General features: G+C 39.6%; 1 protein-coding gene across 1 annotated transcript in view; it reads left to right on the forward strand.

Moving 5' to 3' along the window:
- The window catches only part of LOC150084597 (uncharacterized), a 324,615-nt gene extending 317,275 nt beyond the window's left edge, over nucleotides 1-7,340 (forward strand). Inside the window, exon 13 of the mRNA XM_090376299.1 lies at nucleotides 7,203-7,340. Within this exon, the coding sequence (XP_090232425.1) occupies nucleotides 7,203-7,340 (138 nt within the window). The remainder of the gene's footprint in view (nucleotides 1-7,202) is intronic.
- The last annotated feature ends 20,551 nt before the right edge of the window (nucleotides 7,341-27,891 follow it).

Consider the following 27,891-nt stretch of genomic DNA (forward strand, 5'->3'; position numbering starts at 1 on the left):
GGACACCGGCATTAGTGGAGAAGTTAGAAGACAGAGAGCCATCTACCATCACCCTCAGTGAGCGATCAGAGAGGAAACTGGATAACCAATTACTAAAAACAATTGGCAAACCATAAGATGGAAGCTTGTTTAGAAGACCTTTATGCCAAACACGATCGAAAGCCTTTGAGATAAGAGCAACTACTTGTGTTTCACCGAACCTTTCCATTGAATTAGTCCATAAATGGGTAACATAAGCCAGAATATCACCAGTGGATCGACACTGACGGAATCCATACTGGTGATCGTTGATCAGACGGAAGGTTTCTAGGTAGTTTAAAATTTGGCAGTTAATTGATTTCTCCATTACTTTAGAAAGAGTAGAAGTAATTGCAATGGGACGATAATTGGATGGGAGGGATTTGTCACCCTTTTTAGGAACTGGCTGGATATGAGCAAATTTCCAAGCAGAAGGGAAAACACCTTTGGAATAAAAAAGTGAAAAAAGGCGGCAAAGAATAGGAGTAAGTTCAGTAGCACAGGTTTTGAGAACAAGTGGAGAAATACCATCGGGACCTGGAGCTTTCTTAGCATCAAGATTCGTTAAAATCCTTCTGACATCCTTTTGACAGAAGACCATAGGAGGCATTGAATGGAGCGTGTTGGGAATAGTGGGAGGTGTTTTACCAAGATCGTTAATGCACGAGTTGAAAAAAAATGGGATGCTAGCAGGTCAGCTTTATCCTTGGCTGAAGTGACAACAGAGCCATCTGATTTGGACAGAGGTGGGAGCAGAGATGGGCAAAAGTTGCCGCCAATAGCTTTGGCAAGAGACCAGAATGCTCGGCTACCATTAGGGCAAGAAGCAAGTTTTCTACTCTTAGCCTGTTCAAACTCTAGTTTTGACTGGTTAATAACTGCTTTACAATTGTTGTGAGCTTTGGTGTAGGCAGAAAATGAAACTGAAGAATTAGAAAAAAGCCAATTACGATATGCAACATTCTTCTCTTGAACAGCCTTAGCACATTTATTGGAAAACCAAGGTTTAGATAAAGGACGAGATTTTAAAGTGGAGTGTGGGATAAAGGATTCCATTCCTGCAAGAATAATTTCACTGACACGATCTGAGCAAACGTTGACATCAGAACTTTTGAAACAGTAATCCGACCAAGAAAAAGAAGAAAAGAAATCTCGCAGGTCATCCCGTTTTGCATTCTTGTAATGCCAAACAACACGAGGTTGGGAATAGCCATGAGATAAAGGTTCCATTGGAGAAGAGACAGTCACCAAGTTGTGATCTGTAGTGCCTAAAGGACCTCTCACTTCGACCGTGTACTTAGAAGGGTTGTTTGTGAGAAAGAGATCAAGCGTATTGGCTGTATGATTAGGATTGTCCGGTATTCTTGTAGGTAAATGAATAATCTGTGCAAGGTCATTAGTAATTGCAAAAGCCTCAACATCTCGACCAGCTGGGTCGGTGTGACTAGAAAACGGAAGCCAGCTGGAGTTGTGAACATTAAAATCACCAAGGAAAATTACCTCACTGTTAGGAGTTGGACTTAAGAAAGTCAAGTTGCAAAGAGAGGAAGTCAAAAAGCACCAAGTGATTAGTGGAGTTGGGAGAACGGTAGAGACAACAGATGAATTTTACACAGTGAGGTAGAGAGATTTTAAGCCAGGGAAGATCAAAGAGAGTAGATTCCAAATTGCGAAGTCTCTGACAGGAAATATCAGAACGGACATATGCACAAGTACCACCTTTGAGGCGAAAGGAATCATACAACAAATAATTTGGGCATCTGAGATGAGCAGTAGTTGAATCAACCGATAACTGAGATTCTGTCAGAAAAAGTACATGGGGTTTGGCAGACTGCAAGTAGATATGGACATCATTAATATTAGAATTGAGACCACGTATATTTGTGAAATGAATTAGGAAGTCCTTGGGAGGTTTAGATCTTTTCGCAGATAAGCTTGCTCTATTAGTTTGGCAATTCATGGTGTATTCAACAGTAAGAAAAAGTGGGTGGGACATGCTGTATGAAGCAATGAAATTTTTGGATATGGCGTACACATGGTAAGAGTATACCCAGATCCTTGACATAACATGGCTTCGACAATGCTCCCCACATACACACTACTCGGACTCCCTTCAGTCACTATCTGGCAGAGCAGAGGTAGCAAGATTATACACTAGCTGATCCGGAAGCCTCCTTGAGAGTTACCAATAGGTTCGGTCCGGTGTGCTCACTAGCAGCCGGCCTGCGAACACCGTTTTAGAGCTGTACCGCTTTAGAGCTTGGAGAAAATGACAAAAACAAACACGAGCAAACATCAAAAAAGAAGAAAACACATTATAAATATGTTGATGGTTATTTGGCAATGGGATTTTCTTATAATGGTACCCAAGATTTTCCTCAACCTTTATATATTGTGGTATTTGGTTTAAAATTGTCAAATGAATCAATGGTGCTGAGTAAATTCCAGCGACATTTTTATATGAAACACGAGAATTTATATTCCAAAACTATGGAGTAGTTTAAAAGACTGCAGGCCTCTGTTAGAAAACAAGGTATAGAATTTTATATGGCTAAAATACTTATAAAGTGCAAGAAGCCAGCTATTTAGTAGCTGAACTGGTGGCAAAAAAAAAAAAAAAAAAAAGAAGAAATATTACCAGATTGCAGAAAGACTGATTTTACCAGCATGTTTGGTAATCATTATGAAAAGTATTTTGGGAGAGGAAGCTGAAAAAAAAAATGACAGTACCACTTTCGAACAGCACAATTAGCAGGTGTATAAAAGAAATGTCCAGTGATATCGAAGAGCAAGTTGTTCAACATAATAATAATTTTGGATGACTGTTTGCATTGCAAGTAGATAATTCTACAGATATTAGTGAGAATACCCAATTAATAGCATTTGTCAGATTTATTGAAAACGATACAATTATTAATATATATATTTTTTTGTTGTAAAGAACTCACTGAAAGAACAACCGGCCAAGATATTTTCGAATTAATGAATAATTATTTACAAAAGTGTGGTATTTTATGGAAGTGGTGTGTTGGCAATTCAACCAACAGTGCTCCCGTGGTGACAGGAGCACTAAAAGGATTTGTACACTTAGTAAAATGACACAGTTCAAATATTGTTACAACACAACACACTGTTTTATATACAGAGAAATTCTAGTAGCGAAGACAGTCATACCCAATTTAAAACTTCTACTTGATCAAGTGGTTAAAACGGTCAATTATATCATGCCTAGACCATAAAAAATGTGTATTTTTGGAAGAAATTATGCGAGGAACTGGAGTCTGATCATTTTTCTTTAATAAATGCATGCTGAGGTTCAGTGGTTATCGAAAGATAATGTACTTATCTGCATGTATGAGTTGCATGAGGAAATGCTTATATTTTTTTCTACATTTAGGGTCGGCCCAAGGTATATTGGTGCCCCGGCTTGGGAGGCATTCCTGCACCCACTTCCAGATAGAAAAAATTTAAGGTGTTTTTATTGAGTTCATATTTTTATTTTTGCTAGAGAAAAGTTAAAAAAGACAAATGTAAACACAAAGAAAGACAACCAAAATATTTATAATGTTTTAATTGTCATATTATATCATTTTCCCCCTTTCACGAAGCATATGCGCCCTCTCAAACCTTCGACACCCCCAATGCCATCCAGCCCCAAAGCGTCAGTGCCCTAGCTCAGGCCGGCCCTGCTTCCATCAAATCCAACCATCTGATGACTGATTAAAATGTTATAATTGTATATTTTTTTGTTTTTATATAATTATGTTAATTTTTTTATACATTTTATTTTAAATAATTTCATTTCTTTTTAAAATTTCTCTTAAATTTCATGCAATTCATGTATGTTCAAAAAAGATACATTAAAAGCATTTAAAACAAATAAGTGTATTATTAAATATACCCAACAGAAATAACTTCTATTTTGTGAATATATGTATATATAGATATGTATTATATATATATTATAAATACTATAATATTTATATATATATATATATATATATATATGAGTATAATAGTAATTGTAGTGTGCTGCAAAATTTTAGCTTCTTGAAACGTATGCAGGAACAACGAAAAGATTGAGAAACAGTAGCCTACATAAATGGCACATTCAGGATTGGCTTCTGCATCAAAACTTACACCAGTCCACACAGCTTTGTCAGTTCAGCAGTTTTTAGCCAAGATCAAAATGGCGATGGTTCTGTGCTCTCCTTATTCTTCTGATATGTTCCCCCATAACTTCTTTCTGTTCCCCAAAATAAAAATACAATTATAAGGGTGAAGATTTGAAGACATCACAGATATTCAAGCTGAATCATAGAAAGTGTTGGACAGTATCATTCTCCCAATGTTTGAGGCAGAGATGCCTCAAACATTGGGAGAAGTACTGGGATCAATGTATACAATGGGACTTCAACATGTAACTAATGCAAGTCTCCAATTAATTTCATTCCCCCAGTCTGGAAACTTTTGGCTTGCACCTCATATATTAAAAAAAGGACAGTATATTGTGGACAAATCAGGGAACAAGGCTTCTGTTTCTCCTTTTAATAACAAGTTATATTTTTGTTAATTTCAACTTCCAACTAAGATCAAAAGCAGAATTAATAAAAGGTTAATTCCTTTTATTAAATAAACAACAACAACAAATTTCCTTGAACAAAAGAAAAAATAGCCTTAGATAACGGATTTGTACAAGGTACAATTTAAATAGGTAAGACCGATTTTTTTTTTTTTTTTTTTTTTTTTTTAGCTTCTTTAGCAATTAGTAGTAGTAGTATAATGATGGCAAATGATACAAAGGAAGCAAGCTTATATAGCATCAATTAAAGGGGAAAAAAAAAAACAACACTACCCACCTCATGTGTCCATCCCATCAAATAATATTCTAATTCTTCCTTAAATTTATTCCAACTTCCAATTTGCACAACACCAGATGGTAGTTTGTTCCAATAATCAGTTACTATCTGGCTAAAAACAAATTTTCACTCATCTATCCTGCAGCCATCCTTTTCAATTTGAGTTATTTCACCTTGTGCGTATTGTCTAAGAAAGAGTTAGAATACCATCATCATTAAGTTTAATCAATTGATTTAAAGCCTTGAACACTTTAATCAGTATACTTGCAAGTGCCTGAGTGCTGAAATTTGCAGAACTGAAGTCTTTAGTTGCAGGAGTATCCCCTTTTTGTCGTGCCCACCAAATACAGAGGATGTGGAAAGGTCAGGGAATGACCACCGCATATCCCCCCGGAGCAATATGGCCTTAGCTGCTAATGCTCCTAAAAACCAAATAACAAACAAACCCCTTTTTGTTCTCGACTAATCTGGTTGCTCATCTCTGCACCCATTTCAAGATATCCACGTCTTTCTTAAAATGAGGCTTCGAGACTTTTAATGAGTACTGAGTAACCATAGATGAGGCCTAACTATTGCCTTATACAGTGAGATCAGTACCTCTTTCTCCCTGCTGGCAAACTTCCTGTATATCATTGACAGAACCCTATGAGCTGTTCTAGCAGCCTGTTTGCACTGCTGAGAACTTCGCATTGGGTTGTGCAATTACCCCTAGGACTCATTCATTCTCCAGCTAATTGCTATGTTATTCTGAGATTAATGCTGTACCTTGTATTTGTCAATTGCCACTCACATACCTAATTTATCTAGGTCTTATTGCAGTAGTGTGCCTCGATTTTTGATTCCTGTGATTAACTATTCTCCCAACCTTTTTATCATCTGCGGACTTAATAAATACTGTAAAAAGTAAGGGCCCAGTTCTGCACCATGAGGGACTCCACTAATATTAGTCTAAGAAGAACAGTGTCCATTTATAACCACCTTCTGTCTTCTGATACTCTCAATCATCTCTTTATCCATAGCAGTAACTTCTCCTAATGCCACACTGATCCAATTTGTACAGCAGCTTTTTTGTTTTGTGTGGAACAGTGTTGAAAGCTTTAGCAAAATCTAAATATATGATGGCAGAATTATTATTTGCATTCATTTCCTTTGTTACTACATCATAGTAGCTAAATAGACTGGTCAGACAAGATCCTCCCCCCCCACAAAAAATACAATTTTGCTGTTTATATGTAACAATAATAAAGCTTTGAGCATGTTAGAAACTTTGTAATTTGTTCTTTGTCATTGCTCAGACTCATATACTTAATTGTAATGTTTAAGATCGTGTTATCTTTTTTCTGACAAAGTGGCGCCTCCGTAGCCAGGTGGGAAGGAGCAGCAGTGCGTAGCACATGCTTCTTGATTAGACCGGGGTTCGAGCCCGTCACCACCAAATACGGAGGATGTGGAAAGGTCGGGGAATGACCACCGCATATCCCGGAGCAATATGGCCTTAGTTGCTAATGCTCCTAAAAAAAAAAACCAAAAAAACCAAAATCTGACAAAGTAGCCCTTTTTGATCATGAATTTTAAATTTTCAGTCCTTAGCACTAATATCAATAATATAACATGCTTCTCCTTTACATTTGACTGAAACAATACCACTTGTAAAATGCAAATAATGACAATTAACCTAACTATTATTCAAAGGCTTTTAGTTTTTACAGCTTGAATTGACAATCTGTTTCTTTCATAATCTGCTACAAAAATACTGACTTTAAGAATATTTAACTGTGACTTTACTAGAATTAAAATTCCCTGCATCAATTTTGAGATTAACAACCTCTTAGCAATAAATATGGCTATATTTCTCTTTTCTGACTCTTTCATTACTTTTTTTTATTTAACAAAAAAAAAAAAAAAAAAAATTGCATAATTCTCATGCTAATGTTATTGGGAACAGCTGACAATGCGTTCAGTTGCTGTCATGCGCTGTCTACCATACAAACACATACGGTGTGTGGACTGACACTTGATAACAATAACTGTGCTTTTTTTTTTTTTTTTTTCCATATCAAAAAACATAATCAACTTTAAACTGTTACCTTTCTTCCAAGCATGTTTCAGCCAGAAGCAAAGAGTCTAAAGTTCATAGTTGTTTGAATGGAATTACAAGAGGATATAACAGAAAATGGAACAGTTTCACTTATCTGTATCTATTTCTCGTGGATAATTTATTTGGAGGGATAAATTACTTTACATAAATAATGTTAATGCTTTTTTATTTTATTTTTCCCCTCTTCACATGTGTTGGTAAATTAAAAAAAAAAATTATACTTACAGAACCTTGATTATGTGCTGAAGGTCTTATTACCAGAACTACTGATATCCGTTTATATGGAAGTTGCTGGTACGTCTCACAGGGAGAGTGACAGACTTATGGCAGAAGGAATATTTGTGAGAAATATACAACAGATGTGAATTTCATAAGATTTTGATTTAATTAAGTGTAACCATAACAATTCTTAGGTTGTTATGTTTGATATTTTCATAATAGTTTTTTGGTTTAATGTTTTAAATATTGTTTCCTTAACAAAATTTAAATGTATGTTATTTACATTACCATTTAAGATTGAAAATGGTAATAAACATTGAGCATTTTGTTTCAGAACATTCCACATTAAAAAAAAAAGTCTTTTAGCTTAATAAATGAATGTGCTAATATTTCTTAATTTTACATGTTAAGTTGTTGTGCTATTATAATTAAAGCAATGTAGTCATTTTGGGAATTTCTAACACTGTATAGATCTTCCTTAATTTTTGCCATATGACTTCTAAACAACACATGATTTTCTTTTGATAATTGGAATTCTGGTGTAGTCTGATATGATAGAAGTAACACTTCATTAATTTGCTAGTAACTGATTTAGTAAATTTAGATTCCTTATTATACAGGGTGATTCACTACCAGTGCGACAAACATGCAGGAGGTGTAGGGGGCACAAAGGTGAATCGGAATCACATAGCATTGCAGGGTCCAAAATGCCTTCGTCATGCGGTAGAGGATGTTGAATGGGAGGTCGCGTGAACAGCGATCCCGCTGGAAGTCAGCATTTGCAAACCGGTTCCTGAGGCAGTAGGATGGACGAGTATTCAAACGTTGAACTGACCGACATGCACCTCGCACATGGAGATGCAGAGTGTAACGGGCGCGCCGCTCTGCGCTTGTACCAGGAACGTTTCCCGCACAGGTGTGCTCCTCATCATACGATTTTTGCACGTGTGCACAGAAGGTTACGTGAGACTGGTTGTTTCACGAGAGATACCATGAATCGAGAGCGAACGATGAGGATGCCAGACAAGGAGGAGAATGTCCTACGTCTTGCAGAAGGCAATCCGAGTATGAGTACTCGAGCGATAGGCCAATGATTGGGTATTTCCCAATCCACTGTATGGAGGATACTGTCAACAAACCAAATGAGTTCATACCATCTGCCACGCGTCCAATCATTGGAGCTTGCAGATTATCCACTCTGGAGGACTTTTGCTACTTGGTTTCTTCAACAGATTGCGGCAGACAGCGCATTTGTTGCGCCCGTATTGTTCATGGATGAGGCAAGTTTCACAAGAGAGGGAACCTTCAATCAACATAACGCCCATTTGTGGGCTTTGGAAAACCCCCATGGTACGCGAACACGTGCAACTCAATGCCGTTTCTCTGTCAATGTTTGGGCCGGCATTGTTGGAGACCACCTCATTGGACCGTACCTTCTGCCCCCTCGTCTGGACGGTAGGACGGTAACGCGACCTCCCGTTCAACGTCCTCTACCACATGACAAAGGCATTTTGGACCCTGCAATGCTATGTGATTCCGATTCGTCTTTGTGCCCCCGACACCTCCTGCAAGTTTGTCGCACTGGTAGTGAATCACCCTGTATAAAACTTTGGAAACAGATTGCTATTCATTTCACTTTTCCTTTGGAAATTTCTCCTGTGGCAAATAATGATTATTAAAAAGAAATAACTTACTTGATGCCAGACTGCTCTTAAGTCTTAGAGAACTACTTGCTATCACAGTAGCAGCATGATAGCAAGCACATTTCTTGTGGCATTTAATAATGCCACAAGAAACACACTATTCACTAGCATACTTCATCTTGCTTACAGAATTTTCCTTCTATTGTCCATCAACATCCAATAAAAATATTCCCATGTCTTAAATGTTTAAGGATACCAAACTTCTCACCACTGCCAGTCCATGATTATCTGGTGCCTCCGTAGCCAGGTAGGTGGGCAGGAGCATGAGTGTGTAGCACACACTTCTTGATTAGACCGGGGTTCGAGCCCGTGACCACCAAATACAAAAGATGTGGAAAGGTCAGGGAATGACCACCGCATATCCCCGGAGCAATATGGCCTTAGTTGCTAATGCTCCTAAAACCCAAAACAACAACAAAAACAACCATGATTATCTCTCCCTAATTTGAATATGTTGTCTTACTTGTATTGCTTAAAGAGCATAAGTAAATCCCAGAATTAAGTTTTCTCAACCCTCCGGTTTCCATTTAGTATTTTTGTCTGAAATAAGGTTTCCACACCAAAATGTAGTAATGTTCAGTTACTGTGCCTTCAGTGATATCATACATTCCATTATGATACCATTATTATTATTAGCTACATGGTGCAAGGAAGCCTGAGGCTTATGGTACACCAGCCAAAAAAAAAAAAAAAAAAATCCCGAGTTACCCTGAGAGAGAGAGAGAGAGAGAGAGAGAGAGTCAAAAGTAGAAGGGAATCACCAAGAAAAGAAGAATGATGATATCCAGCTCATGATTTGTCTGATATAAGTGCATGTATCTGAATTTACGTGAGTTTCAGATGTTTGCCTGATGATATTATATGTTACTTTTGTAAATAACTTGTTGTACAATCCTCTGATCTCTGTGGTCGTATTGGAGCCTAAACAGAAAATTTATGTGATTAGAAGCTGATGTACCTTATAAATCCAAAAGTGAAACCAAAATCTTTGTTTCTTCCATTCTTGTACATATCAGCATAATAGAAAAAAATGGAAAAACTTCTGAAATTGTGTTGATGAAAAATGTATATATCAGATTCCATTTAACCTAGCAATATCAGATTCCATTTAACCTAGCAATGGTTCAAGCAAAAAATATCTATAAGCTAAAAATATCTCTTGCTTTCATAAGATATCAGCTTTATCACCAACATGGTTAAATTTAATTTTGTCATCACTATACCCATCATCATCATCTCTCCTTCCAGTGAAATTAACTCTACTATCACTAGACATATTCAAAAATCCATGATCAGTTATGTCACTAATATGGTTAAATTTCATTTTTTCATCACTGTTTTTATTGTTGGTTTTATATATATTGCTAAAATCATTTGATATTGAGGCTGTTGACTGATTAGTATAGTTTACCAATATAGTACCAGTAAGTTCTCACCTTGAGAGAATTGCCTCAAATTCTTATCTTGATGGATAGTAAGATCAGGATCCATAGAAATGTTCCTCGAGTCAGAAGTTTTAATAGCTCTGTTGTCACATTCTGAGTTTTTCTTTCTCTTCGTAATAGCACCTTAGGTTAGATTCAAGGATGTATGAGTTTGAGTGGAACAAAATTCTTTATCAATACTATGATTATATTCTGTATTAGATCCTTTATGTAAATATATCTTATTATTTCAGTTTAAAATCAGTATTACTCAACATTGATTGATTGGTTCGATTGGCAGAATCTTTCAAATTTATTTTCCTTTCTGTTCCTTTATAATGAGAGTTTGTGTATGCATCATGAGGTGAACCAACCAAAAGTGATAATTCCTTCAAACTATTACTAAAATTTTTGAATTCATTTTTAAAATAATTGTTTAGTTCAGCAAAACATGCTTTTAAATCCTATACCTCCAAATGTAAGTTTGGGAAGTGTGGACTTTATCCACTTTGGAAAATATAGATCCATTGCAATTATTTGTCTGTTCCAAACCATCTTGGTAAGAAGAAAGCAAGACTCTTAAAAGAATCTTGATCAGTAAAATTCTTCCTAAGATTTACAAGTATTATTAAATGTCAGGTTAAAAAGTCATTCCCATTTTCCAAATTATGAAGCCTGTTTTTAACAACCAGATTTAATTTTGAAAGTTCAGCTGCAAAATATCTGGTTTGTACATTAAGAATAGGCTTAAATTTCATCCATGGTGATTTTCATGAGATGAGGGTATACACTTACTTGGAATTTTTGTTATAGATTGTTGAGGAAGTAAATCTATATCCTCAGGTATACAGACCGGTGAATAATATTAGAACTGTTGCGGGTTTTGCATAGTTGATTAGATTTAGAAACACATATACCACAGTAGAACTCACTACAAATAAAGAAAGAGTTTAAATTAATTTTTGATTCTTATCAATAAGAACATATATTTATCTTGGGAGGACTCGAAAGATCATGCACAGTAATCATTCCTTCTGATGATCTTTTATCACCATTATAATGTATCAGACTTAATCCAGGATTTTCACTCTGGCATTTTTCAGAATTTAAAGCAGGAGATTTAGAAAAAGCACGATAAAGATTGTCACTATCTAATTTCCTGAGCATATCCCTGAAACTCGCAGATGATACAAGACTAGCCAGACCTCCAGAAGCCACCATCTTAGCTGTCAGTTCGAATCTTCCAACTCTAAAATAATCTTTTTACTTATACTAAATACCAATTTCAATATATGAATACCACCATTGATATTATTCCTCTTCACGAATTGGATCTATATATGTGTTTTAAATTTTAAAAACACTTTAAAGTCAGAGCTGATACAAGCATAACTGTTGCTCTGAAGTGCCACCTCCTAAATTGATTCTTCAGATGTCATCCAGTTGTATTCTTAATTGAAAATCTAATCTAGCCTGGTATAAGAGGTGCACTATTGTCATAGTTTTGTGTAGACCTAATAAGATAAACTATTGCGCAGTGATCACTCATTGTCCAATGTGTAACAATTGACCAATCAGTAGTCAGATTTCCAAAAGATGAGGTAAAAAGGGTAATGTCAATATCGGATTCTCCCATAGAGCTACTGTAAGTCAAGAACTGACTTGGTCTGTTGATTATCATTAGATTATGGCTAACTATAAATTCTTCAAGAAGCTACCCTCTAAGATCTGTGTTGTTACTAAACCAAAAACTGGATTTAGCATTTATGTCAGAAACTATAAGAATATTTTTATTTTCTAAGATAGCAAAAGCATATTCCAAATAATCTAGTGGGTCATGGAAATTTTCAGAAGGAAAACCATTTAATGATATCAAATAAAAGGAAAGAGAAAAATAAGTGATCAAAACACATGTAGAATACAGTCCATTTATGACAGTTATACACCAATGAGCCAAAACATTATGATCACCTACCTAATATGATGTTGGTTCCACACGTGCAGTCAAAACAGCTCGCACCTGGCGAGGCATGGATGCTACAAAATTTCTAAATGTGTTTTGTGGTATCAGCTACCAACACGTCACTAACAGATCCTTTAACTCCTGTAAGGTCTGTGGTTCAGACACTGCAGATCGGAGTTGCTGGTCCAACACAAACCACAGATGCTCGATGGAATTGATGTCTGGGGAATTTGGAGGCCAGGGCAATACCTGGAATTCTTCCTCATGTTCTGCGAACCAGTCTCAAACAATCCGGGCAGTGTGGCATGGCACATTATCCTGCTGAAAGACAGCACCACCAGAGGGCAAGACTGTTGCCATGAAAGGGTGTACCTGGTCAGCAATGATGTTTGGGTAAGGTGTAAGGTGTGTGGGGGGGTCTAACAGCTCCTGGGGTTTCCCCCATCTCTGCATATTTCCTATGTTTCGGGCAAGCCTGAGATTTTTTTAAAAATATATATGGTTCATGTGCTATGTGGTGTGTTGTGCCCTTTGTTCATCTGGCCTATTAGCCGCCAGGCCCCTAGTGGAACCTGATGTTTCCACACCCAGCCACGGGGAGGCTGGCTGGGTGTACCCAATGAGGCTATTTTACTCTGGCAGGTCCTGCTACTTACTTTCCTGAGATTTATATATATATATATATATATATATAAAATAAAATACATTGGAGAAGTCGCGAGCCTAGTTTAGTTAGTTAAGGTTCTTTTAAACATCATTTGGGGTTTACACTGAAAGTCTGTAAGGCCTAAAAGGTCGGGCATAAATTTTGGTGTCTTAAATTTTGATGTTGGGCTGATCGCTATGTAAGATGACAGTTTTGGGTGGGGAGGCAGAAGACTGGGGCTGGAAATAGGAAGCAAAGGGGTCGATAGAGAAGATGATCTCCGTTTTTCAGTGGAGCATGCCGATGTCCCAAGGGGAGAAAAGGGTTCTCCCCCTGCGAGGAAATGGGGTTTAAAGAGGATCCTGCAGGTGCAGGATCTGAGAGCTAGATGGCACTGTACTCTAGCTCTAGGACACTTCAGTGTTGGTCTCTTTCAGGAATTTCATCAGTGTGACGAGAATTTGTCTTGTCTGGGGTAGTTTTCTCCTTTTCCTGTGAGCAACTTTGATTAGTCTTTTAGGCACTAATGGTGCATTTTTCTGTACTGTTGAATTTTCTTCTTTGATTCTGGTTTGTTTGAGTTTCTCCGTTGTTCTGGTTCATCCATTCCTTCTAAGTTTAGGCTTTTCTATTGAGTGTTGTTGTCTTCCTGCTGGACAGGTTGTAGTGCAATAATTGTTTTCCTTCTTGTAAATAGTTGAGTTGCAAAGTTGGTAAAAGCTACAAACTCTTCTTGTGTATTCAGGAGTCAGGATTCTTGGTTAATTGGATTGTACTGGATGTTTGTAATGAGGCTCGCTCTTACGTCATAATTTTTACATTCATGTATGACATGAGTCCATGATTCGGGTTCTCCGCAAGTACGATTTCTATCTTCTGTTATGCCTAGCAGGAATTGATCTATCCTTTTTTGTTCCCTCTTCCAGCCACTAGTCACGTCAAGGGTTATGCCACAGGTTGTAATTGGGATCGCTTTTTTGTGATAGTACACTAGTCCCGCGTCAGCAACTTCCAGATCAAGGGGTAGTGCACCTGCAATGACCTGGAGTGCCGCCATACTAACTGTGCTACTCGCTCTAGTGATTGTAAGTAGTATGTTCCTCTGAATTGTTTCAAGAATTTTCCTGTTTGTTACTGTGCTGGTTTTCATCATCCATACTGGCGATCTGTACATAATTACCGGGATGAAGAGGGTTTTGTAATATAGGGAGAGGGTCTTTTTATTTAGTCCCCAGTCCTTATGCGTGATAATTGCTATAAGTGCTGTGTATATGCGTATCTTCTTCCTGAGGTAGTTTAAGTGCGGTTTAAATGAGAGATTGCTGTCAATGATAATTCCTAAATATTTTATCTTGTTTGATAATTTTACTGTTATTCCTTCTACTTTGATTTGTGGTGGCCTGTTTCAGTTTAGTTTTCCTTTCAAGAGGACCGAGTTGGTCTTTTGGTGCTAGTTTTAGGTTATTTAGTTTAACCATCCTGTAGGATTTGCAGTGCTCCATTTGCTTGTTTTTCATTGGCTCTTGAATCAGCTGCTGTGATTAAAAGTAAATCATCGTCAAAGGCCTAGGTGTCAACCTCCCCCAGGTCCTTGCAGAGAAAGTCATAGAGGACAAAGTTCCACAGGAGTGGCCCCAGAACAGAACCCTGGAGGCAGCCCCTGTGAACTGCATGCGATAGGCTGGAATAGGGCGCAAGGATCTGCACTTCCCTGTCAGTGAGATAGGACTTTACACAGTCAAATAGATTTTTTGGAAGGGCTGCAGCATGAAGCCTCGCCAGGATGCTCGGCCACCAAAGGGTGTCGAATGCCCTAGCGAAGTCCACCGCGATCACCAGGAAGTACTTGCTGGTACGTTGTGCAGCTCTGTTAAGATCTCGGATCGCATCGATATTAGAGGTTCCAGATTTGAACCCATATTGTTTTGAGTTGCTAAGGTTTGCTTCCATATAGTGCTGTTCAATTCTCTTTTGTAGTAGTTTTTCCAGGATTTTGCTCACCGTCAATAACAAGGCAATTGGTCTGTAGGATGTAGGCAGCTCCGGCAGTTTTGTAGGGCTTTTTGGTATCAATTTTAAGATGGCTTTTTTCCATTGTGTTGGAAAGTGACCTTGCTCCAGGCAGCTATTGTACAGTCATAATAAGAGTTGGGGGACGCATTCAGCAGTCTTTTTAATCATCTCTAGTTTAATTAAATCTAAACCTGGGCATGTTTTGTTTTTTATTCTGCCCGACACTTCTTGGAGCTCCTCAAGAGTAAACGGCGGTTCTTTGCGGGTGTTTATATATCTTTCATTTGCATGGCATATCTCCTCCTGCTCCACTGTCAGTTCTGTTGGCGGTTCCACGAATATTGCTGCAAGAATATTTGCAACTGAGTTTCTCCATGTTGTGGTCAATGAGCCTTGTGGCGTTTTTGTTGCCACCATAACTTCTCCCCTGGGGAGCTTGCTAGTTATGATTTTGAACACCACTCCCCAGAGATCGGTGCTTACTGTTGTTTGGACGAATCTCTGCCAGCTTTCTCTTTTGCTCTTTTTGATTTGCTCCATGTAGTGATTTCTAAGCTGACGGTACCTGTTTCTCATTTCCGTGACTTCTTCCTGTGGCCAGGTTCTTCTTGCCCTTTGAAATTCTCTTCGTTTTCCCTGTACCATTTTCCTTAGCCTTTGCAGCTCAGGGGTCCACCAAGGCATTGGCCTTGAGATCGGCGTTCTCCTTTTCATGCTTGCTTCCGCCGCCATTGTGATCATTTTGGTCATGACTCCTTGGAGGATTTCCGGATTTTTCATCTCCGATTGTATATTTCTGTGGGCTTCCATGTAGGCCTGTTCTTGGCTACTTAATTTCCTTTTGAATTTGTCCCAGTCAGCTTTGTGGATGTTGAATCTGTTCTGCATCTGTCTTATAATAGGGATCCTTTCCAAGCTTCTGTTTATGGAGTATGTGATTGTCCTGTGGTCTAAAGTCATCCAATCACTTTGCACTGTCCAGTCGTAGATGTAATTTTCAATATTCCTTGTCACCAGGGTAACATCTATGGTCGATTCCCACAGTGTTTTTGAGAATTTTGGAAGGCAGTGAGGTCGATTCATAACAGTAAAGATGGAATTTGATAGAAAGTCTTCTAACTTCTGTCCATTTGCTGTTGCTCGTCGATCAGGGGTATAGCTATGCCACTGTGGGGACCGGCAATTTATGTCCACACCTATAATTATCTTGTTTCTAGCTAGAACTGACTGGACGTTTTCTAGATATGCTGTAGCAAAGTCAATTTCTACGCCGGGTTTACAATATAGCATGATTATATAAATGGTTCCAACAGATGTGATCAGCTGGGCACATGCTGCTCAGGGTGTGCAGAGCTGTTGGATTTTAGTGACATGTCTGGATTCCTTACTATAATTGTCGCCCAAGGCGTATCTTCAGTACAGTGCACGATTTTGTACAATATAGGGTATCCCCTCACCCGCTTCTGATGTGTGTATGGCTCCTCCACTATTACAATATCAGTGTTTTCCTCGTCTGCTTTCTTTCTGATCTGCTCTACCACTGCTCAGGCTTGCTGCACCTTTAGTTGCTGTAACTTTAGTATCCCAGTGTTGTATGATCATTTAGAGAGTGTCCCCATAATCGATCCTGGCCTGGTATAAACTCTTTGTGTGCATGTATGTTGGGCAGTTTGGATCTCTGATTGAGTGTGCATGATCTAATTTTAAGCCTTTGCAGTTGTCGCAGTTTGGTTCGCTAGCTTTATTCGGGCAATTTTTAAATTCGTGACCTTTTCCCGAGCAGTGGCCAGAGGTAGATTCCTTCTGTGTGCATGTATGCATTGTGTGGCCATGCTTGCAGCAGCTAAAGCATTTTGGTATCACCACATGCTCTCTGAAGCGCAGACTACTCCACTCGACACAGATTTGAGATTGATCCTTGATGATTTACCAAGCAACCGGAGCTAACTCTATCGTCCAGTTGCTATCTATTCCGTTTCTTGCCTTTGTTTTGTATTTAGGCATAACTATATTTTTTGCTTCCTTGTCTGGGAGGACCTGTTTGAGATCTTTTCTAAAGATTTCCTAGACTAGTTGTTCTGATGTTATGTCAGAGTCGACACCGAACACGACTATTGAGGGGCCCTTTCTTCGCAGGATTTCCGCCTTTAATCCAAGTGTAATTATTTTGGTGTTTGTCAAGATCTGCTCAGCTTCCTCTTTGCTTGCTGTTTCTATCACCACTCCCGGGTTTCTAGTTTTCCTTATTGACTTGATTCTTGTGTTTTCAAAGTCACTCTTCATATTTTGTTTAACCTTTTGTTTGATTTGGTCCCTTGTATTTTTCCCTTCTTCTGTTGGTCTCAGGATTACTAGATTTGGGGTCTGCAGCAATGTTTTTTTCTTCTGAGCTTGGTTATTGGTCTTGTTTGTGTCCTCAGGAAGTGTGTTCCTCAGCGCGTTGACGTATGATGGGGTGTGCTGTAGCATTTGTATACCTCCATCAGTCTTGTATGTTTGTAGTGCTGTGATTGCTTTTTGGTGTTCTACATTAGTTTGAAGTAGAATAGTTTCTAGCTTTGTCCACTGCAGGACTATCTTTGCTCTTATTTCAGAGGAAATTCTGCTGCTGTTATCTCGCATTATGGTCTCTAATGCAGCTCTGAGCACAAGCATTTGGTCAAGCGCCGAGCCTTGTGGCAGGGTGGGGTGGAGGGGGAGTCCTTTTTCCCCTTGCTTCAGGTCTTCTATTCCTTTAGTTGGTTCTGACGGTTCTTTAGCCTCACCGTTACTTCTGGTTTCCCTGTCATATCTTGCGATGGTATTTTTCCTGTCTACTTCTGATTATTGCGCCTTGTTTAGGGTCTTCTTGTTCTTCTGCCCTATTGTTGATGTTCATGTCTTGTTCCCCATCTTGCAGTGCCAATTGGCTATATGGTTGGGTTGGGTTGTATCTATTCGTCATTTCTATTTCATCTGCCTCCATTTGCTCAAATTTTGTTATAACGGGATATCCGGTTTAACGGGGTTGAAATTTTGTACGTTTTAAAGAGAACTGAAAATGCTGCCAAATGACAACAGTTTCTGCTGATATGAAGCCGCACGTCAACGTTTCGAAAATTTTTGAGTTATCCCCAGAACACAAGTGGGAGGGGGGGGAAGAAGTAGCCAGCGGTGAGTGTGGCCCTAGATGTTGAAATGCGCGTAGCAAGTGGTGGCGGTGACGAAACTAATGCTGTATATGGGAACCAGGAGCTCTTGCTAATAGAGGCTTAAGCATTAACACACATGGGGGTCACCCTTCCCACTCAATAATGCAGATCACCGTAGTCACACTCTCCAATTCAAGAACAATGGGTGAAGCAGTATTTGTGACGTGTAGCACGGCGTAGTAAAAAATAGTGTAAGACAGCGCAGTAAAAAATAGTTCCCTACACTAAGTACATGTTCAAAGCACATGATTTTACACAATTCGGCAGTTTACGGTACAGTTTGGTGGAGCGGTCTGTCAGCTCAGTTTTAACACAGTTTGGACAACTCCCCAGTCAAGTGTAAACTACCAACGTGGCTTCTGCTTTACATCAGTGCCTCTCTATGGTGACCATTGTAGTCTGACAACAAAGGACACAGATAGAAACGCTGGTAATTTACTAAATTCCCAATAGATAATAAAACTAATCTCACCTACGGAATCCTCCAATAAGCTCTTTCAGGTGGAACACTTTTTTAAACTGATTAGACATTTTGGGTAGGTGGTAGGCATCAGAGTACCTGGCACATGAAGGACTGGACCCAGGGTATCCCAGCAGAACATCGTCCAATGCATGACACCACCGGCTTGTTTTCGTTCCACAGTGCATCCAGGTGCCATCACTTCCCCAGGTAATTAATCACATGTACCCAGCTGTCCACATGGTACTACAGGAAACATGATTTATTGGACCAGACAGCCTTCTTCCAATCACTCAAGGTCCAGTTTCAATGCTCACGTGCCCATTATAGGCACTGTCGCTGGTGAACCGTGGTTAGCATGGGCACTTGGAGAGGCCTGCAGCTACTCAGCCCATTTTCAATAGGGTTTGATGTACTGTGTGTTGTGATACATTACTCTCATCACCAGCATTCCAGTTACCGGCAAGTTGCGTCACAGTCACCCTTCTATTGCCACATACCATCCAGGAGAGCCTTCGCTCACCTCGAGCATTGATGAGCCATGGTCATCCAACAACTCGCCGGCAGTTCGTGGGTTTTTCCTCCTTGGACCACTTTTGGTAGGTACTAGCCATGGCTGACTGTGAGCTAGCCTTGCCGTTTTGGATATGCTCTGACCCAGTCATATGGCCATTACAATTTGGCCTATGTCAAACTCGCTTAAATCCGTTGCCTTCCCCATCTGAAGAACAAGAATAACACTGATTAACATAGCTCAGTATCAGGTGTTTTTTATACCATGTCCCGACCCATGCATGTGCCGTAGTTTACCTGCAGTTGTTTCGATTTGCATAACGACTCGCTTTTTGTCATAATGTTTTGGCTTATCAGTGTATCTATATTGTACCAAGCTGTACCCTGGAAAAGTATGGTTCTTGTATAGCAGCAATGCGACTATGCTCTTCAGCAGAGACCCTGATTTCTTCCGCCACACAGTACGCAACCTATGCCTCTTTAACTGTAGTATCTTAAGTTGATGATTTACGTTTGATTGGATGTTAACCCTCTCTCCTTTAAGTTCCAATGCCTGATTCATCAGCAGTCCTTAATCATACAATCTCTAGAACTCTTTTATATTCATAACAATTAGGATCTTGGATGGAATGTCTCAAATCTAGCCTAGTAGCTTCCAAGATAAGTTCTTTTAATGCTTCCCATTTTGAATTTGCTGTTGGTAACATCATCAGTTGGTCCCACTGTATAGAATTTAAATACTGTCTCAGTCCATCGTAGTCGCCTTTACGAAAGCAATAACCCTTCCTTTTACCCCTAATGGGAGTTACCTCTTTGAGTAAATCCCACTTCAGCACACTGTGATCACTGCCACCTTGTGGTTCATTTACCTGCAGATTCTTAATGCATGAAGAATCACTACTGATAATCAAATCAAGAGTATTACTCCCTCTAGTTGCCTCCCGAACATGCTGATGTAGAAAACAATCATCCAATAAATCCACAAAAGCCTTGCTAGTGTGTGAGTGACCAGCCCCCAAATTCCAGTCAATATCTGGGAAATTAAAATTCTTTCTGAAATTCCTTGATGATTTTATATACACTAATATGTGCTCATCCAACTATACACTCCCATCTTCTGTGTCAAGCCTCAACTCTGTTTTGGGTGTGTGGAATTTATTAATTTTTATTATTATTAGCTATATGGTGCAAAGAAGCCTGAGGCTTATGCTTCACCAGCCAAAAAAAAAAAAAAAAATTCCCTACCCTAAGAGAGAGAGACAAAAGTAGAAGGGAATCACCAAGAAAGAGAAGAATGATGATATCCATCTCAGGACCCTGGGTGTACCAAGCCCATACTCACCAGATGTGAGCCCCTGGGGTTAATTGCCAGTTGAATGGAATTGTATATGGACTATAATGTTAGTGGAAATAATGGTGGAGTGCGAATTACTGTACCATTACACATACTGTCTACTTCTTCCATATATATGGAAGAAGAAGCAGTATATGTGTAATGGTACAGTCTTCAAACCACTCTATCACATCATTAGCTTTCCTCGGTAAAAGTGGCTTCAGAACATTAAATGCCTGTGGTATCTCACCAGAAGGAATAAATGCTAAGGCACACAAATGTTGAAGCAGCAAACTAAATTCTTCATCAGGGCTGTACTGAGATGCCAGTCTGCTTGCTTGAAGTTTTCTCCAAACGCATTGTCCCAGGTGTAAAAAACAGACCTTAATTAGACACATTATGGAACTCACCTTTGGAGGCATTTATTGCAGCTAATTCCAGGTCAGTTAATATGGCCTGGTCTCAATTCAATTTCATTTTCTTTGGCAAAGTCAGTCATATCTTGAAACAAACGTTTATAATTTTCTTTACTCTTATTCGTCGTCAACACAAACTGAGGGAAGAATTTGATAGTTTTCATTACCTACAGGTGCATGTATTGTATATAATTGATAGGGCACCTCCGTAGCCAGGTGGGAAGGAGCAGCAGTGCGTAGCACACACTCCTTGATTAGACCGGGGTTCGAGCCCGTCACCACCAAATACGGAGGATGCGGAAAGGTCAGGGAATGACCACTGCATATCCCGGAGCAATATGGCCTTAGTTGCTAATGCTCCTAAAAACCAAATAACAAACACAATATAATTGATAAAAATTATGGGCAGTTTTAAATGTACCATCCATAATCCAATATTGAGCACATGATAGGCATTGAATATTTACTTTTGTTGTTAATTGAAGAATTCTTTCCCTCTATTAACAAATAGAAAAATTGAGCTGAATTTTTTTTAATCAGAAATTTATATATTGTAAATAATTAAATGCAATAGTATAATTAAAAATAAGCAAATTTATTATGACAGTTACTGAAGAAATGATATGTAGGTTACCCTGTATGTTTATTTCTTTAATTTTTAAGAAATTTTATTTTAAAGCAAATTGTAACTTTCCATTAATTAAATACGATTATCTAATCAATACCATTGTTATAAATATCTTGAAAATTTGTATAAAATTTTGTTATATATTTCAAAATATCTGTACACCCTCCTGGCCCACTGGCTGTACAGGGGGCGAACCTTTGGTGAATAAACTGATTACAATAGTCATCTCAAAATAGGATAGCATGTTTTTTTCTCCTGGAAACTCGGTGGGTCTCGTCCAACAAACGAAATCGACCTCAGAACATCGCGGTTTTCAGGCATTATATACGGAGAAATATGAGACCCATACCGTATGTCCAGGGTTTCAAACAATTCCTGTACACACATGAGCAGACATAGGAAGAAAGAAATATTTTCAGAATGCAAGTATAGTAATGAAGCTTTTTTACATACCTCATAAATGTTCAATATGAGAGCCTTTAGTGAAATCGCACATTCTGCTTATTCACTTTCCCCGACAAATGGAAGGTCGATTCATCAGAAAAAATCACTCTGTCAGCAAAGTGGCGTTGCACAACGGTAACAGATTTACTTACATGAAACTGCAACACAGTAAAAGCTTTCTCATTACATTCCGAAGCCATGTCGTAACAGAGCAGAACTGGCATCACAGGCAAACGAACGACTGCACGGCGGTATGCGACCAACGCCATCAGGTGGTTAGCTGTACATCATACCGAACATCGCGAGCATGGGAACGAAACTTGAGATATTATGCATTCTTTCGAGATGGCTACAAATGATTGACACATATTCGCTTTCCCAAAAAAAAATTCTGAAACCCCGGACTTCATTTTGAATAACCCTGTATCACTGGACACGGATCAATAAACCATAAATTAACATCCATGGGAATCATTGACAACCCCTACTGTGCATGTGGTGAAATAGAAGACTGGAACCATCTAGTATATACCTGCCAACACTATGAGGACCTCCGCAGCATCCTGTTTACTTGTATACAAGATAACCCTCAAGGAAACGAACACTTATTCATCACAGAAGAAAACTACTACTATGAGTTTACCAAGTTTGCACAAGCCCTCTTCACAAGACGGAGCACCCTATTGCCAACACAAAATAGGAACAACCCAAACATCTGATCCTAACCTAACTGGCCAACCGATCTTAACCTGGATAGGATCAACTGACGTATGGACCATCTCATTCCTCAGTGGCAAATTGCACACGGTTCTCTTGCTGCCTTATTTATTGTCCTTCCTGGGTTCCCCTTTCAACTGATGGCGCTTATTGCTCCACTGATAACCTGGAGGATACCTTCGCCTACATCCTCCATATTTCTAGCTATACCCTCCTTTCTTGCGTACACTCTGTACTTCCCCAACTCTACCTTTTTTTTTTTTTTTTTTTTTTTTTTTTGTCTCCGTCCAGGAAGCTCTGGCGACCCTGGCGGAGACAAGCCAGAGAATAATGGGCAGACTGGCTACCTCCTAGTGGTGTGTGCGGGCAACGTGGAGTCCCACTAGGGGCCCTGCGGCCAAATGCCAGGACACACAACAGAACCTAACGCAATATGTCATATACAACACACAACACTTTTCTGGCATTTACAGTAGTACTGTATTCCTTCACAGCGAACATATGGCGCAGATGTGGGAAACCACAGGTGGCGCCTGACCCTAATACTATGCACACTATGCACACTATGTCTGGGCAGGAGGGGATTCCAGTGCAGATGGCACAAACGAACCTAGATAGGTGGGCAAAGAAGACACTATGGCAGACACTACAATGACCTCCATCAAGATCAACTAGATATATATGAGACAAATGTAAGGCGCATGGATTGCATCAGGGGGAAATTTGTTGGCCAAAACTACCAGCTGCAGACTGGGAAAGAGATCGAAGCCATGATGGAGAGACCTACAAATACCTGGGATGATTGATGCAGAGTCAGATATACTCCTTCAGTATCATAGATTGGACTAACACCAAGTTGGAGGGTACCATGAGAAAGACGAGGACAATCAAGAGCCTCCAACACACCCAAAGTAAGCCGTGGAGAGACACAATAGCTGAAAAGAGGGAGGAAAGGGCTTGATAGACCACATCGAGCAACAGAAAACAGTGATAGCTGACCTGAAGGATTATTTCAAGAAAAAGAGCAGCACTCTACCAGGCCCATAAGGAAGACAGACAAGCAGCATGCCCCACTCAACCTAAGGAACGAGTCCCCTCCTGCCCTGACAGCACAAACAGCTAGAAAGAGGGGCAAAAAAAGACACGCCCTGGCAGCCACTATAATGATCTCCATCAAGATCACCTAGATAAAATAGCTTCCAATGCGTGGCTCACAAGTGGGATGCTCTTCTCCGAGACTGAAGGATTCATGCTCACCATCCAAGACCAGGTAATCACCAGAAACTAGAAAATACATCCCCAAGGAGCCCAGAGTGTCAGATGACACATGCAGGTGGCGCCACCTGGCCTTAGAAATGATCCCAGATAACATCGCGGGATGCAAGATGATCATCCAGACTGAGTACACTCATAGACACTATCAGGTTATACATCAGAAGCTAGCCAGGAAATAAAAGCTGAAAAAAATGTGCCCTGTATTACAAGAACGAAACCCAGGCAGTACTAGGAAGCCCAAACCACAAGCTGTACTGGGACCAAGCCATAATCACCCCGGGGTCCCACATCTGGTGAGTATGGGCTTGGCACACCCAGGGTCCTGAGCTGGATATCATCATTCTTCTCGTTCTTGGTGATTCCCTTCTTCTGACTCTTGTTTACTCTCTCTCTCTCTCTCTTTCTCTCTTGGGGTAATTCAGAATTTTTTTTTTTTGTCTGGTGCTGCATAAGCCTCAGGCTTCCTTGCACCATATGGCTAGTAATAATAATAACGGACAAGACAATCCTGCACAATAAACCGGACATAACCCCTGGCGACAAAAAGGCTACCTATCTGATTGACAGCAATGACCAATACTGGCAACCACCAGAAAATCCATGAGGAAAATACAGTATCAGGAAGTGCACAAACCTAAGACAGAAGATCGAAGAGTGTGACATTTCCAAAAAGTAACAACCATCCCGATCATCGTGTCAATCACGGGTATGGTGCCGAAAACCCTACATAACAACCTAGCAGCAGTAGGCCACCCAGAAAATGGATTATTTTAACACATGGGTGCATTTGGCAGATGCCAGGGGCCTCGACTTACTGGGGGCTTCACTTGTTCAGCTTAAATAATTTTTTAAAAGACCCTCTGTCCCGTATGTTACGTTGCGATTGAAAGCACCGGAAACATGGAACATAATGATATACGAATGATGTTTAAGGCTTGCCAACAATATTAATATTTAGAAAAATAATTAACAATTTTAATTCTCGTTTATGATTATAAATGAATAATATATAATATTGTTGCGAATACACCAAAGATCACTCTTAAAGGCAAAAAACTACATTGTAGAGCAAAAGAGCATCGTTTTATTCTTCTACACCGTTTCTTTTCTTCTTCCACTCCTACTTTAACTTTCCCCCTACTTTTTGCTTTTCTAAGTCTAATAGGGACAAATAGAGTTATTATCCCGCACATATACAAACAAGCCTTGAAACGGTGCCGTCTCGGTGGTGGTCATCATTTTATCTGTATCTCATATTACGCTCCTTCACAACAAGTTACCATGTATTCTTCTCTTTTAGTGAAGTGTTACTTATTCGAGGTAGTGCGAAACACGGCAACTCGTGAAGGAGGAGCACAATAGGAGATACAGATAAAATGATGCCCTTTTACACTACAAATATAGTTTTACCTTTAAGAGTGATCTATGGTGTATTCACACCAATATAATATAGACTATTTATACTCTTAAACCTATGATGCCTTGTTGCATTGAGTTTAACTTATACATTATTAATAATACAGGGTGTCTCAAAAATATTGGTACAAACGTTTAGGGGAGGTAGGTAACATCTAAAGGAATGTGAATCGCCTAGGAACCCATAACCGGAAACGTCACAGGAAAGTAGTAGCAGAGGCACAAGAAGCAGAAATGACACAAGACAGTAATTAGTGGCAAACATTAATTTGACATAATATTAACAATGGAGTAAGAGATGAATGCATTTCATGATTTTACAACAGATGCTCTAAGGTTCCACCATGAGACGCGATGCATGCGTGACACTGACACAGCATGGATTGGCAGACAAGGTTGAACACACCTGGAGTTTCTTTGACAGTAGCAGCAGCGCAGACGAGTCTCACCACGAGATCCATTTCCGTCTCCACCGGCGATTCATACATGATAGATTTGAGGGCCCCCCCCATAGAAAGAAATCAAGGCTCGATAAATCAGGTGAGCTTGGGGGCTAGGCTACGGGTTTACCACGGCTAATCCATCGACGCCCACAACGCCTGTTCAAATGGTCACGAACACACCTTCCATAATGGGCAGGCGCCCTGTCATATTGAAACCAAATGTGTCTCACATTTGCTGGAACATCGTCAAGTAACCCTGGTAGAACTTGTTCAAGAAAGATCCGATATTTAGCGGAGTTCATGCGGGATGGTAACAGGTATGGGCCGACTAAGCAGTCACCGACCATACCTGCCCACACATTTATTGCGAAGCGATGTTGTGCCACATGGGGTTGCACACAGTGTGGGTTGTCACGAGCATCATTGTGCTGATTGAATAAACCTCCCCGAGTGAAATAAGCCTCATCCGTGAACAAAACATAGGCTGGAAAATTCAAGTCTTGTTGAACACTTTCTTGGAGAAAGCACTGTGCAAAAAACCACACGTGCAGGATGATCTTGGGGGGGGAGCAGTAACTGAACCCTTTGGAGATGAAAGGGGTGTATGGAATCGGGCCAGACACGCTGTACATTGCAACGAGACACTCCTAAGGCAGAGGCAATGGTACGTGTGCTAGTAGTAGGATTATTCTGGACGGCATTCAACACACTTTCTTCCATGGCAGGAGTTCGCTTTGAACGTGGACTGACCGCACTACTACTGTTACTTCTAAATGACCCATAATCGCACAAATTGTGATGCACACGCACAAACAAAGGTGGTCCAGTATATGTCTGTCTGTCTGTCTGGGAAGCGTTCTCCATAAATTCGTTGAGTGGCTCGTCCATTGGCCTCTGCTAATCCATACACTAGGTGCATGTCTGCCAGCTCACAGTTCGTATATCGATGCATACTCTTCGTGAGGCGACTACTGCTTGAATGAGTAAACCAGAAATTTTCCCTCTCATGAACTGATGAACAGTGCTGTCTACCGACTTACGGTGACATTTCCGGTTATGGGTTCCTATGCGATTCACATTCCTTTAGATATTACCTACTTCCCATAAACGTTTGTACCAATATTTTGAGACACCCTGTATATATATATTTATATATATATTATGCAATTATTATATAATATAATTATATTATATACTTTTTAAGTGTCTGCTATGCAACGTGCAAAGCTTCTCACATGCAAAGTGATGTCACGGATGCCTTATAGGTCCGCTGCCTGCAGGTCGACAAATTTATTGCTCGGCGAATTGTATTGATTGCCACATCATCGTCAGCGTTATTGCAGTTGGCCACCGTACTGGTTCTATTATTTGTCATATAATAACCCGTCAGTCTTCACCAATGTAGTATTTTACATTGTATTTCACGTCCTGTTGGTCAAAAAAGAAAAAGAATTTAAAAAGTAATAAAAAAAAACTATCGACAGGTTTCCACCTTGACGTGGTGATGGAGCATAGTTTCCAACAGCTCTTTTAATACATAGGGTTAGGAATGCGACTAAGAGAAACCCAGAAAAAAAATTAAAACAAACTTTAAACTGAACAGTGTTCCTATTTGGATATTCGCAGTGGACCGCGAGAGTTCTTAAAACGGTCTGTCCCAGATAATACTGACAAAGAACTCCAGAAAGTTGCAATCCTGAACACCTGTAGGATAGAGAGTTCTTCTACCAAGAGTAACACCAGACATACCACCTTGTGTACTTGGTAGCAATACCCGTCATGATGTGGAACCCTGAAATCAGGAAGAATTATACGAGAGCAACAATACAAGAGTATGGTTTTTTTCTCCCGGGAACTCGAGTTTTTCGTCTAGCAATTAGAACACAACCGGTTTGCTGGCATTATATACGAATAAATATGGACTTAGTAGCTGATGCTCCTAATATCCTACTACAACAACTACACACACTGGCCAAAAAATATGAACCTTTATTTAGTATCGAATCGGGCCGCTATTTCGAATTGCAGCAAGTGAGCGGTGCGGCATGGATTCATTGCTGATTGCCCTCTCCAGCACATCCCGCACATTCTCATTGGGATTCAGTGTATATC

This window comes from Mastigoproctus giganteus, chromosome 6 (assembly GCF_048544385.1).
Source record: "Mastigoproctus giganteus isolate SK-2022 chromosome 6, ASM4854438v1, whole genome shotgun sequence".
In the NCBI taxonomy this organism is placed as follows: domain Eukaryota; kingdom Metazoa; phylum Arthropoda; class Arachnida; order Uropygi; family Thelyphonidae; genus Mastigoproctus; species Mastigoproctus giganteus.